We start from the raw sequence: 14,860 nt of genomic DNA on the forward strand, positions 1-14,860 counted from the left end.
GAGGCCAGTCGATGGCCACTCTAGACTACATCTTCGTCTCGCAGGCCTTAATCGCTGAAACTCGCCAATACCAGGTGGTGAAAACCGAGGCAAGTGATCGTAATATGCTCACTCTGGAATGGTCAGCAGATGTCAAGATGTGTAACCATTATTCTCCATCAATCGAGACGAATTTTCAACAGACCAGGCTTCGCCTCACCGCGGCTAATGTGCGGTCTTTTACGCAGCACTATGCTGAGACAGCAAATATTTCTAACACTTCCGCAAAGATACAGAGGCCGAGCTACCTTCCTCTTCTGATTGAACATAGAACCAAGTCGGGGCCAGGGAAGACCACCGCTCCAGCCTTCACTCATAACTATGATAAATTCATAGCAAAGAAAAAGAAGGAGTTAAGAAAACAAAAACGCAGAGCAACTTCTGAAAATACACAGGCAGCATGGGACGTCTGGGAACACCACAAGAACGTCTATAAAGCTTGGATAAGATCAAGGAGAGCAGCCATTTATCAAAACGACGCAGAAAAAAAGCTAAGAGTTATCATTTTAAAAAAAACTGCCGACTTTTGGAATTTGATAAATCACTCGCAGAGCAACACAGATAACATGATTAATGCAGTGGTGGAAACAGCCTGGGTTCAATTCTTTACAGCACTGTCTGCGTCCCCTCATTCTACAAGAAACCTGCGAGTACAGCTGACGCAGTCACCTTGGGCCGATCTATCCGACAAAGCAGACATATCCAGGGCCATTCAGAAGTTGAAATCCTCTAGAGCCCTGGGCCCCGATGGCCTGTCCAACTTGGACCTTAAAACTTACATCAAGGAATGGGTTCCCTTCGTTAGCCTTCTGTTCAAACACTGTGCTGACAGCAAGAAAATCCCGCTATCCTGGACCAAAGCCATAGTAATACCCATCTTTAAAAAAGGAAGCCGAGAAGAACCAGGCAACTATCGGCCCATTGCTTTGTTGGATATTCTGGGAAAACTCTTTTCCTCCCTACTGCTGGACCGTTTCCGCCGCTGGGCGCTTTCGGCTTCCTGCAGAGATCCCTTTCAAGTCGGTTTCAAGAAGAACGGAAGCACGACGGTTAACATCTTCATACTAAACATCCTGAAGGCAAAAAATAAACAAGGGGCTCCGACGGTATACGCAGCTTTCATCGACCTATCGCAGGCTTTCGATAAAGTAGATAGAAAGCTTCTGTGGAATAAGTTGAAGCATTGGAATTGCCCAGAGGCCATCCTGAATCCAATAATGGCGCTGCATTCGAACACCACGCTTATGGTTCGTCTGAACAAACAAGGGTCGCTGTCAAAGGAAATCGCAGCCAAAAGAGGAGTCAAGCAGGGCTGTCCTTTGGCCCCGGCCCTGTTTTTAGCCTTTTTAGGCTATTTTAAAGACTCAGAACCTATGGTGCGTTCCTTTCCCCCGAATTTTGGTGGCTCCAAGCTATCCCGCATTTTATATGCGGATGACATGATTCTGCTTGATCAGACGCCCATTGGCCTCCAATGCCAGCTGGAAAACTTAGCCCAATATATGGAATCCAACAACTTGTCCATAAACAAGCTAAAAACTAAAATCATGATCTTCTCAAAAAACTGCCCGTCGACGAAAATTATCAGGCCCTGGTCGGTCCACCAAACAAAAATTGAAGTGGTTTCCCCAATTCAAATATCTTGGAGTAATTCTTGATGGCAGCACTCATGACGCCAAAATGCAGGACCATCTTTGGGCAAAAGCAAAATCTTTAACTTCGCAATTAAGAATGGTGGACCGCAAGTATGGCAAATTCTCTTTGATTCCGGCCATTAATTTTTACAAAGGAAAAATGGTTCCGGCATGGACTTACGGTATGGATGCCACACTTTCTATACCTACTTCTTTTTGGCAGAAACTGGAAGGTTTCATCTGGAAATCTGTTCTCGGCCTTCCTAACTGTTCCTATTGCGGCCGTAAGAAGAGAGCTGGGCCTTTTATCACAAAGTGCCACGGTGAATGCTTTGTCTTTAGCACTATTTAGAAAGACTCTTATAACAGACAGTCTCCCCATCTTCAACATCATCGCCCAAGAGATGGCTTCCTCAGAGTGCAAGACTCTTGTGAACTGGGCTGAACGCCAAAAATATAAACTGCAGGAGATTATGTGCTCCGTGGACGATCTGATCACCAACCCAGTTAGAGTTGCCAAAAAACTGAAGGATCTGGATTGGATAACGCACGATGTAAAGTGCCTCACGGAAATTCTCTGTTACACACAGGTCAAGCATAGTCCACCTGTTATCAGATTTGAATTCTGCATTCTGCTAACTTGATTAGTTCGCTTGATTTTGCTGTTTGATGTTCAGCCTTGTAAAAATCATTTTGATTATATACAAGTAAATAAATAAAAAAGAAATAAACATCTAAACCATAACATTTCATCAGTCAGAGAATCAAACCCCTGTAATCTCTCCATAAATGTCCTCCTAAAGTGGATCAGGGCCTTGCAATGTAACATCAGATGTCTGATAGTGTCCATGGTAGAGTTACAGAATCTACAGCTGCTATTATGCTCGGTTATAGCCTAAGTTGTATTCCTCTTGTTAGAAGCACAGCACATTCCAGCTAAATCTCATCAGCATATCCCTATAATGGGAACATAGTAAACATGGATGAAAGCACCCCCGTTTTGTATGCTCATGAGTTAAACGGCTCATTGAGGGGTAAGAGTAGAAAAAAAAATCAACTGTAGCAATCCAGTCCAAGTCAAAGCAGAGACCTTTTGACTTTATTCGGGTTTCTCAGTAAGCTTTCAATATCAATCGAGATGCTGGAAAGGATTGCTTGACAGCTTTGAGTAAAATTGGCAATAGAGTTTGATGATTGGGTATTAGTCGCACTCCTAAGGGTGAACCCCATAGCCTCATATCGAGTCCGGAATAGGTGCATTCAATTTTGCATATAGAGTGAGTTTACGCCATTCAACTCTAGCGCTAAGAGAAGAAATTGGCATTGTAACTGGTTATTTATAACGCGCTTAATACCCAGAGGTTTCTAAGCGCGGACCTGGGGATCGAACGCATGTTGCACCGTGTCGTCTTGATTCCAAGGAGAGCACGTTGCCCCTGAGCTATCCACCTGAGACATATCCCCAAATCATATCTCATGGCTGCTAGCTGAATCACATTAGGGACCCTCAATATTTTTCGCTGCATCCTCGCCTCAATCCGATCCAGCACTTTGGCAATAGAAGTACCAACCATAAAGCTCCAGACCATACGTTAGCTTTAGAACAATTTTACCGTCAAAGACTAATAATGCAGGCTTTAGGGAGCATCGCCAATATTTACATAATTTCATGAACATTCTTTGAACCCGGATGTGCACTAAAGTGGAAGTCCAAATAAGGGAAACTGGACCTGGTCTTCAATCACTGCATCTTCCAGAATCAAAGAAGGGCCACGCTTTTTTTTCCTCCCCTTGAAAAGGCCAGTATCCTCGTTTTATTTGGGTTAATTACTAGGCCATTCTCTTCTTGCGTATGTTGAAAAAGAATTCAGAAGTGTTTGGAGGATGACCTTAGATTTAGCAAAAAGGAGGAAATCATCAGCGCTTGCCATCCATGCAATTTTACATGGGCCAACCTTCAGTGTAATCAAGCCGTCTTTCTCAAGATATTCAGCCACATCTTATACAGCAATGGGGTCCAAACGCATCCCTGTCTCAAACCCACATGCATGCTTTTTTTGCCTGTTCGGTCACCTTTGTTATTTGTTCGTATCTGGACACTAATTCTCATACAAGGCCATCAACGGGCGCAGAAGTCCATTAGGCAGCCCCCAGCTAGCCAATTTGGCCCACAATCGATTTCGATATACACAATTGGAAGCCGATGAGGTTGATTGAGGCCAGGTCACCCTGCACCTTCTGACCATGCAGCTTCTTGTAGTGTTTTCAGAATAAGCCCATTAATGTTAGTCGAGTGTCCTCTACGAAAGCCAGTCTATTTATTCAGCACATGCATACTAGTGGCCCATTTCTCCAGATGTATCAATGGGAGGGAAGAATTTTTTCCACAATCGGCATCGATTAGTTATAAGGGTCGGTAATTTTTAGGCTCAGACCTGCTGCCCCTTTTAAAAATTGTGACAACATTTGCTGTACTCCAAGAGTCTGGCAACATACCAGTATTAAGGATACTCCCAAACTGCAGGAATAGCACAATGGTCCAATCAAACGGGCCAGCCTTAAAGGTGTTATTTGCCCTAGACTTCTTGTACTTTGTTAGGGAGTTGTAAATAACTTTTCTAGGAAGCACAAATTGACATTTCTGTTCAAAAGCTGGGATATTAATTGTGTGATCATTACGGTTATTCCTAAAAGGAAAATATATATATATCCCCCCAAAAAATGTAATCCACTGATGTTCCGAAACTGCATTAATTTGAGAATTGTTAATTATGGAGTCTTGATTATTAATCAAGGTCCAAAATGCCCCTACTTTAGATGCAATCAGGAATCGAAGCATAGCCTTGGCATCCTGGTGTATTATGGACACTAATAGATTTGCAAGCATTTTTATATTTTTGCTTTAATTATTTTTATATGGTCCAGTTTTAGCAGAGGATCTAGAGATGGTCTTAAAATGTCTAATCTCTTCTCACAATAGTCTTTGCCCCTGCCAGCTCTTCATTGTGAATGTGTATCGGGTTGGTAAAGATCCTACCTCGGAGTTTCTTCTCACTCGATTGACCATTTCACTTATAAAACCATCAAAGTTGTTTGCATTGGACCCCTCCGTTTTCCACTCCAATGAGGTCACTTGCATGACGGAGTGCAATTCTTAGTTTAGAGATGCAATACCTATATCAGACCACCGCATGGCATTACCCAAAGCACTAGTTCTCAATTGATGCATATTTATGCGCTCCGTGATATTTAGAACAATGTTAAATTTGGCCTCTAAAATACCATGATCATACATTCTTAGACACTGAAAAGGAGGTGCAGCAATTTAACAGATGATCATCAATAAAAGCATAATCCAGAGCCGAACTGACTCCTCTGAACCAAGTTAGCATATTATGTGTTTCTCCAAAATCTATTCCATTCAGCGGATGTAGTCCGAGCGACTGAAAAGCCTAAAAGCAACTCCTACCCGTTTGGGTTTTAAAGTTCTGGGAGAACATATCCGACAACATTTCTTACATTTCACTTCCCACATCCCGAAAATCACAGGTAGCATTCAAGTCCCCAGCAACAATCACCTTCCGATCATTATTAGAGGTTAACCAGGATAATGCCCTTTCCAATATCACTTCTAGAAAAGATCAGCAATCCCCTTATGCCAATATATATTAACCAGGAGACATTTGAGCAGCTGATCAACAGATGTTAAAGAGACTGCCATAACAAAAATGTAAGATCATAAAGTACGACCGCATTCATACCTCCCGTCCCGGGAGCATAGCTCAGCGGCAGCGTGCGCGTCTTGGAAGCAAGACGACACGAAGCAAAAACAGGTTCGATCCCCGGGTCCACGCTTAGAAACCTCTGGGTGTTTAAGCGCGTTATAAATACGTAACTAAGACAAAAAAAACAACACAATTACACCACTAAGAAAAACAAACAATTCCTGTAGCAGCGCCTCGATGCCTGTGGGCTGTGTGAGCGCTTTATAAATGTTAAATAAATAAATACCTAGGGCAGAATCCACAGCAATTAAGAGCCCTCCCGAAGGCCCTCCCGCCCTTACTTGCCCTAGCCAGTTGAGAGAAGCCCTGATAGCCATCCATAACCCAAGCCTCAATCTACAACGTCTCCAGTAATAAGCCAAAATTAGCCACCTTTAGGAGACTGGCGACTACCGGATTAGTAAATAAATGGTGGCTTCCCCCTGTATTCCATGATTTTATACATAGCAACATCTCTTTAATGTAGGCGCCCACACTGGTTGGCTATGGGTCAAATGTTCTCCAGAGAATTGGCGTGAGTGATGGTCAGCCTGCGTTGTTACCATCGGCACAGTCGTCTGAATTAGCAACTGTTCTCATCCCCCGATACATGGGGCATGCCAGAGTATGGTGTCCCCACCCCACCCAAGGGACCAATAAATCCCTTAAACCAAGGGCTTGTAGGCTTAGCCCTCTGGTAAAGACAAGCTCTTTCACTAAGTTTGAATTAAAATGAATGACGGTCCCAGGGTGGTTTCCATCTGGGAAAGCCACTCAGTCAATATCAAAAATAGTGCCAAAACTGGGATCCCACCAAAAATAGTCAGTATATTCGCTCTACTTAAACGCACACGAATATCGGATCCCAATTGGTTGGTTAGTATTAGCGAGTACTCTGTTTGATTGGGTTCAGGTCTTTCTTTAACTCAGCCTGACATGTAACATTACAACCCCAATCCTTGTCGCATGGAAATTGAGAACGATTATACATTTTAGGACCAATAATCTGTCATGTTCAAATTGCCCCCATTTCTTTGAGATAAAGTGGGCATATGTAATCTACTGAAAAGGTTCCCAACACCTGCAGCCACATGAAAGATACATATTTGGTGGTACGTTCCCCATAGCCCTTACACCCGGGTCCATGAAATCGAAGCAATTTGAGTTATTTGGCAATTTCACATTGTTATTCTGTAGAAATGGTTGTCATATCGGGAGCCAGCTGCAATGGGGGCTGCTGATGATGTAGATAGGGTCAGGATACAAAGACAATGCAGTACAAGTTCTGAAGTAAATAATTCCGCTTGGTTGAGAGAGCTGGTATTCTGAAATCTGAACCCGGAGGTATAGCAGGGAAGACAGATTTCTCGGGATTAACAGAGCAACTGTTTAAGTCCATAGTTTTGTAAATAGGCTGACACAATGTATCAGTCCCGGCCCCCTCCTTAGTTGGCCCAACCAGTTCCAAAGCATTAGTAGAGCACTCAGCACTGTTAGAGGGCAGCACATCGCTTTGAATTACCTGGGGCGCCAGATTCAAAGCAAGGAGATCTATAAAATGCTGAATGGGTAAAAGTGTTACCACATTACCACCATTATCACACACACCTGGGCCAGTCTGAAGTAGAATCTACAGTTGATGCTTTTACTGTCTGATGAGCTGGCATGCTCCCATCCTCCATCAACAGGGGCATGTTTCTCGGCAGGAATAGTTTAGAGATCGGTCTTTGCACATGAATAAATATTTTCTGTGCCAGGGGAAACGTTTTCTTTACAGTTTGCCATTTTTGCCTTAGTCCATTTATTAGGTGGCAACGTGGCACAAGGGATAGACGAGCTGTCCACTGCCACATCACAGCTGGCGAGTCTCTTGTTAAATCGCTAATGTCCAATTCCATCAGTTGGTTATTTTGAGAGGGGTAAAGAATAAAAGCCTCAATAGATTCTCCAGAATGATTCCCAATCTCAATTGCCTTATCAGTAAAGGCACAATTGCGTACCAGCAGCCCAGACCCTTCTCCAGAATTAACCAAGGATGGAAGCCCCAGTTACGACCACAACCCAGGGCCTAAAAAAAGAAAAAGGTCAAGTTTGCCATTCACCACATACCGCAATAACAAGTTTGTCTTCATCTCGCACCATATATTATCATATAGAGCGACAAGAGAGCTCAAGACCATGTTCAAAGCAGACAGTCGGGTGGGTCCACTCGATTCTTTCATCTACTTCCCTTAGAGTATGGTGCATTGGTGCATTTCCAATCAACTGATGATTCGGCCCTGACCCAGGCATGTCCACCTGGTTCGTTGGTAGTAGAATATTTGTCAAAGTTAGTTAAGTCAGTGGGCAACCCCAGATTGGACCCATCGCAAGTTTGTTGGATAACACTACCAGTAACTCCAGCAGATCCATTGGCCATAATGTCAGAGAAACGATTATCCATGGTCAAGTCTGCAAATTCAATAATGCGTAGGTCGGCGAGGTGTGTATCTGGCCACAGCATTTTGTTCTTTCATAACAGAGCAGTCCAGCAGATAGATTCCTTTTAATGGAACCACAGATTTAAGTTCTGTACTGGATCCAACAGATTTGACACAATAACAGTCCATAAAACGCTGACTGGCAATTGCGGAGAATGGAGGCTTGTGGCCAGGGGTTTTATGACCAACACTCATTTTCTTACCAGTTTGAAAAACCCCTGGGTGTTTCTACCACTCTAACCTTTTGCCTCAGTTCCCCCACCATCCTCAGCTATAATCTGCTGGTTGCTGGTTTCAGTGTGCGGCACGCAGATCCTCAGACATCAAGCTCTATCCGACAAGCATGACGATTTTCGCATGATGTTAGAGTTAAGAATTGGTAACTGTGCGGGTTCCAATAGCACCAAGTGGCTAAAACTTTCAATGCATTCTGGGGCTGTTGGTTCCATGGGGTCTCCACAGGTCAGTTGACTTCTAAGCCTTGCTCTCATACTGGGATTTAGAGCAATCCAATTCGAGGAAAAGGGCTGAATAAGATGGAAAACAGTTGCTAAGGCCTAGATCAAAGGGAGAAACTCCCAGCAGTCTAGGTCGTTTTTCAGAGGCAATTTTCATAGGCGAAATCCACAGAAATATCCACATTAGTTGAAGGTAGTCGACTGCACTCACCCAGGAATCGTCAAGCAAGAAATCCACCTGACTGTTGGTGGCCACACAAGTCCTTCAGACTGACACTTATCCGTCCACTTCGTGGCCTGCTTTGTGGGAAATTCAGCAAATATAGAGAATCCTTTGGGTGTTGAAAGGTAACAGAAGCCAACAAATGAAGCCCAGCAGACTGCCACTTATCCGTCCACTTCGAACAATTAGTAAACTGTTTCCGACCAAGGTACTTCATGGGATTGAACTCTAGAGCCTAAGCATGGCAATGAAACTAGTGTTACTTGAGAGAGAGGCATACTCCGGAAGACTCATGCGACTAAAGAAACTCAGGCTGAGTACATTATGTTGGAATATAATACAACTGTGAACATTTGTGCTAAAATTGATCAAAGCTGTTTACGTATGTACTGGAAAGTAATGAATGCCAACCCGGGAATGCTACATTTGTGTCCGAGAGATGTCCTTGTAAGTAAGAGGGACTTTATGAGAACTAGTGTCATTTGTATAGTATATGCATGGATCAGCAGATCTCATAATGGTGTATTGTCCTTGCCATACTCTGGGTCCAAGTATGTGACTCAAATGATTCTGAGTAAACACAGTAGAGAGCTAAATCTAGTGGATCTTGCTGGTAAACAGTCTGCTGAACTATACATCTCACATATCCTGGTTATGACTAGGTTCCAATCTTGGGAATCATCTGATTTGGACTTACACAAGAATTAAGTTTAATTGTGTCCAGACATATGAAATAACTGGATTATACACTGGTGTTTCCAGGGGAGCAAGAATGTGCAGTCTATGTGAAGAAAGGAATATAGAGTCGCTAAACAGCTTGTGTTGCATTGTCCTACTTTGAAAACTGTAAGGAAGCACATTTGGCTAAATCTGCTAAGGACCCAGACACTTGGGACATTTCTAGGTCAGGAGATTAAGGTTGTATTTTCATTTCAACAAATGGTGGAAGATAACTGAAGCAATATTAAGAAATATTGACTATTTTTATTGACCTCGGATTAGAGACTGATGTATTATCTTCATATGAATGTATTAAAAGTTTACTATATGCTACTGTAAAATACTAGTAAAAAAAAAAAAGAATACCACCTAAACACAGTAAACCTCCATTATAGTGAAGTCAAAAACATGTGCTTTCCTCCATGTGCTTTGCTCCTTGGCACTTTCTCAATCCTGAGATTACTAAAAAGGGAATAACAATAAAACTGTGCAGTCAGCCCTCTTTGTGAGAAATTAATCTTCTGGCAAGTGAAAACCATGAGTTTTTATTTATTTTCAGCCAATTGTTTTGATTGTGGCAGGAGCTGCTTCCATGCCATGTATCAACCACATTGGTATTTCCGCCCAGTGGCATGAGTCCAGCCCTGCTAGCACGTGATGAACTGGTGTTCAGCATGCGTTAATCAGAACGAAAGCATGATTGTTGCAGGCAGTACATAGAATTTGGCTATGAACATTTTGTCTCCTCTGGACCCACACAGTTTAAGGTTAAACGCCTTCTGGCCAGATTGCAATGAGGTGGCTAGGTGTTAATCATGGGGAAAGTGGTTGCTTGCAGATGGAAATACACCTTCTTTGGAAGGCACTCTAGATACAGAAGCACCAACAGCGTGGGCTTGTAGAGTTTCCCTTCAGGAAATACAAGACCCTTATGCCTGTCCCATTTTGAGGTGGAAACATCCAGGTGTCTTTTCACAGGATTTGGGGCTGGTTGAAGGCATGGAATCTGGTTACCCCGTACAAATGAAGTAGGGTGTAGACATTGCATGGCCTCTAGGGTTCTGAAATACCCTGCATACAGTATCAAGACTTGGAATAGTCCCAGTCTACACTTTGCATGATCAGGCTTCAGACACTCTTGACCTTGAAGTCCTAGATAAAAACACATTCTGTCTGAAATAAGATCAGGCGGCTTGGAGTTTGTACCTTCAAACCAACAGCTAAAACTCATGGATACATTTTGACCAAAATTAATTGGGGATTGTTGGGGAGAGTTTTCAGTTTGAGCCAATTCCCTTTAACCAGAGAGACTGAGCACTTAAACTGGATTCTTTTTTATTTGAATCTCCTGAGTGGAACCTCCATCCATCCACTCTTTCTCTGACTGGGATTTTTATTTTTGCTGTTTTATGCAGTCTGGTAAACGCCATATGTTTAACACATACATCTGCTTTTTGCTTTGCGACACCCAACACCCAACACCCAAAACCCTATGTGCACTGTCACTGAAAAGTCCCCTGGACTTTTCAGCATGTTTAAATACATTTTCTTGTGAGAACTACAGTTCTCAAGAATAGTAAGATAGAAGTTATCTTACTTACCTATTCTGTTGTGGGTCCAGCACACCACCTTATCTGGGATGCAGAGGGGATTACATTTTAACACCTTCACCCACTCCTCATGTGACTTTTTGCTACACTGACCAACTTAAATGGCTGGTGGCAGTGGTTACATTTTACTGCCTTTTGTGCAGGTTACTAGCAGGCTGATAACACAGCTAAAGAACAGCACCCATGGGTGACCAGTGTGTCTGGGAAGGCAACAAGTGAGGGAGGAGACCGAACACAATGTCTTTTGTCTGTAGGTATGCCTGGCTGAAACCAGCAGGACAGCCAACCCCCAGGTGATTGATAGCTCTACGAGTGTGAATGAATGGGTTCCAGCATAAAAGGAGAGGATTTTGGGACCACAGGCAGAGTCGAGCACTGGAACAAGGAATCCGAAACAGAGGACGAGCAGCGACGCCAGCATGCACCTTCCAGGATTGCGGAAGCACCGGTGAAGCCTTGCAGTTGTGCTGACCCAGTATTCACATCGACGGGAAATATCCCCAAAGGACAACTTCCTCCCTTAGGCTAGTGGGGCCAACTAGTCGCAATACCTTCTTCATTTTGGGCCATCCTTCGACTTGCTGCGACTTTCCTGGGCTGCAGAATCCCAATACCCGGGGTACCTAGACCATTATCGAGTGCATCATCTTCCGATTATCGATTACGGCTGAAACTTGCAGGCCTCCGTGTGGAACTCCAGAAGCAGGAATTCTTCACCAAAAGTCCCCTCAACAGAGTAAGCACAGAAAATCCAATCAGTGATGTTCGTTTCTTCTTGATGTTAAGAAAAAGGCGTCAAAACCACAAAGAGCCGCTGGAGTGAGATGAATCCATTGCTACCGACCCCTTATCCCAAGTACTGCCGCAGAAGCCCACCAGAGGTTCCCCTTTCGTCACCACAATCAAGCAACAGGAATCAGGGTTGCACTATTGCACCTGAAAGGAAGGCGCTACAATTTCTTCTTCACTTAGGCTTGGGTCGTAATTACCTTGTGCCATGTTCAGTGCACCCTGGCTTGGGAAGTGCTGTTTTCTGCACTTGAGCGTTGACCTTAACTCCTCTGTGCAGGATTTGCAGCTTGTGCACTATCAAGTAGGCTCCCCTTGAACTCCCGTGTTTCTGCAAGAACCACTGACTGGTTAACTAACTTTTCCGCTGAAGATCTTCATCAGAACTGGAACTGTACATTTGATTTTAGCTGTCCTGACTTCCAAAAGGTCCATCTTCTTGATCCTATTGGCTTTGGCAATACTGGTTCCTCCATAGGTTTTAACTGAACAATTTTATTGCTAGGAAACAGACTGCCTATATCCCTTTTGGAGAGTGTACTTGCTAGCAGTTGCTAGTTGCGTTCTGCCTAACTTCCCCTCCCCCCCACATCCCCTCCCAATCTCAATTTTGCAAAGGTGAAATATAGAAGTGCTCATACTGGCCTTAATTGACGTCACTGTGTGCTGGATATGGTAACCATAGAAAAGTTACTCACTTGATTTAATTTCACATTGTATGTTATTTTTAGCTGCTGCATTTTAGATGTGCTTGTGTGCCTCGTCTATATATAAATGTTAATCTAAAACTTGAAGTGAGTTTACTTGGTTACCTGTCTTAACTGATTTCATTGCACTGCTCTACAGCTCACATTACTCCTTCCTAAGATGAGCCTGGCTGCTCTGCCACTCTACCGACATGTGCGGTACAGGCCAATATTAAGAGAAGGGTCCCTAATACTAAGACAAGTCTTATGAAGTCCCAAACCAGTAGTATTTTAGAAAAACGTACCGAACAGGGATAAAAGGAGTACAATCTGGACCAACAATAGCTTAGAAAGTTTATGCAAAAACCCACAACTACTGCTGTTAACCAACAATATTCTTCTAAGTGAAGTCAACATGTGCCTCCACAGTTGCACGCCTCCATTCTCTTATATGAATATTTACAAATCTGACAAACAGGTTTCCCTTTACAGCTCCACGTGCAAAGGCGGAAGCTACGCTGTATGAATCAGCTGTCTGAAACGTGCCTTCTTCAAGTACAGTGCAATTTCTTTAAGCTTGGGTGTAGCAGCACAGCTCACATGTTCCAGTCAGCTCCACCTTCCAACATATGGATGACAGCTCCCTAACCATTGCAAGAAAGAAGAGTTTAAAGAACACACCTGGTATGAGTTTCATTGATGTAGATGACGTTGCGCAGCCCCAACGATGGAATACTCGGATTGAAGAGCTTATCCTACAGTAGGAGGGAAAAGCCCAGTTAGAATTGGAGTTTCCAAGCAAGATAATCAAGTACACTTAGGCAAGCTACCATGCGAGGGATACAGGCGTACAGAGGGAAATGTAGTATTAGTCTGAACCAAGTACCAGTGCAGTGAACATGCATTACCAAAACAGAGCTAGGGTACATTTTGTCTTCTGAAAAGTTTACCAGAACATTCTTTGGTCACAATTACTAAACGTGAAAGTCAGCAAATTACCCATATTTGTTGGACAATTATGAACTTTCAGACATCAGTCAAAAGTGAACGCAGGATAGCACATAGGCAACGAGCTGGTCTTGGAAGCAAGATCATGCATAGTGACAAAGGTTCGAATCCCGGATCCGCACTTAGAAACCAAACTCAGGCATGGTATTAGGCACGTTATATAAAAACAATAAAATAAAATTAGTTGCAGGTTCCCACACTGTGAAAATAGAGTTACAAAGATTGTCATCTCATTTCTCTACAACAACTATAGAAAGCAAAAAAAAAAAAAGGTGCGTTTTCATGAATGTCTTTCTGATCCTCCCCAAACCATGTAACAGGTCAGCAGTAATATTATAAACTAAGCCAACATAGTCAAAAATTCTACTTTGAAAGTAAAGTCTGATTTATCAACATACCACATACGTGATTTGCACTGGGGCTGTTTCTAATTATATAATAGGACAAATGTTTAACAGACCTTAGAGATGCGCCGGCACTAACCCTTTTGCCTGAAAGGACCACAACCTCGCCCGCTCGCAGCCATGGTCAATAGTGTACTGCCAGGCAGCATTCTGCACTGTCACAGCGAGCCTGAAAACGGCTGCCTCTCTTTATTCAACGACAGCACGCCAGCCTCAACCATGCTTCGCAGGTGGATGAAATTGGCAACACACCAACTCCCGTTGTACTGCCAACCAAACAAGTGCAACTTCTCAGCCAAGGCAAGTGACTTGGTGAAGCACATCCAAACGGGCGAGCTCAGGAACAAGACTCAAAATCTGCAACTCTCCAATTTTACACATGGACGGAACCTTTGCAGTCCTTCACAAGGGTTGGTAAATGCAAAACTATGGTTACTGGGATAGCCATAGAATGCTTACTCCGTCATGTGGTAGATGGTGTAACACGAAACAAGCATGTAAGCTGTGTATGCTTGTACATCGTTATTCACTGACAGCCATGGAAAATGTAGGAGTACAGAAGCAAAATGACTTAAAAGCATCCAGCGTTTATTTTATTGGACATTTGTATGCGCCGATACACAGGTGTTTCCAGGTGTCGCAAGACAAGAGGGGAGGGTGAGTGGGGGTAGGTGGTGCGGACGTACATGGGAAATCATAATACACAACAAAGAGAAGGTTATATTGGTCTTGTGACAATCCTACCGTGCAAGTGCATGAACGAGCTGATAAGTGCAAGGGGTGAGGGGTAAAGGGGGGAGGGAAGAGTGCAGAAGTGGGGTACCCCCAGCAATGGGGGCGGGCAAGTGCTGGTTGAGCCGAGGCGGCAAGTGCCAGGGGAGGGGAGAAGTGCAGTGCACAGGAGGACTAAGATGGGATAGTCCGGGAACGGGAGCCCAAGGGCAAGTGCTGGTAGAGGAAGCTGGGGTGGGAGGGGGGGACTGGTGGGGGGTGTTCTGGCCCTTGTATGACCGAAGGGAACAGGCCCCAGTACAGCGGCAGATGG

General features: G+C 43.7%; 1 protein-coding gene across 4 annotated transcripts in view; it reads right to left on the reverse strand.

Annotated features, from left to right (window-relative positions):
• GPAM (glycerol-3-phosphate acyltransferase, mitochondrial) overlaps positions 1-14,860 on the reverse strand; it is a 727,629-nt gene that overhangs the window by 538,289 nt on the left and 174,480 nt on the right. For all 4 annotated transcript variants that reach the window (XM_069611788.1, XM_069611787.1, XM_069611786.1 and 1 more), the window contains exon 4: positions 13,085-13,158. In XM_069611788.1, coding sequence (XP_069467889.1) covers positions 13,085-13,158 — 74 coding nt within the window. The remainder of the gene's footprint in view (positions 1-13,084; positions 13,159-14,860) is intronic.

Source organism: Ambystoma mexicanum, chromosome 8 (genome assembly GCF_040938575.1).
Source record: "Ambystoma mexicanum isolate Mex_15411 chromosome 8, UKY_AmexF1_1, whole genome shotgun sequence".
Taxonomy (NCBI): Eukaryota; Metazoa; Chordata; class Amphibia; order Caudata; family Ambystomatidae; genus Ambystoma; species Ambystoma mexicanum.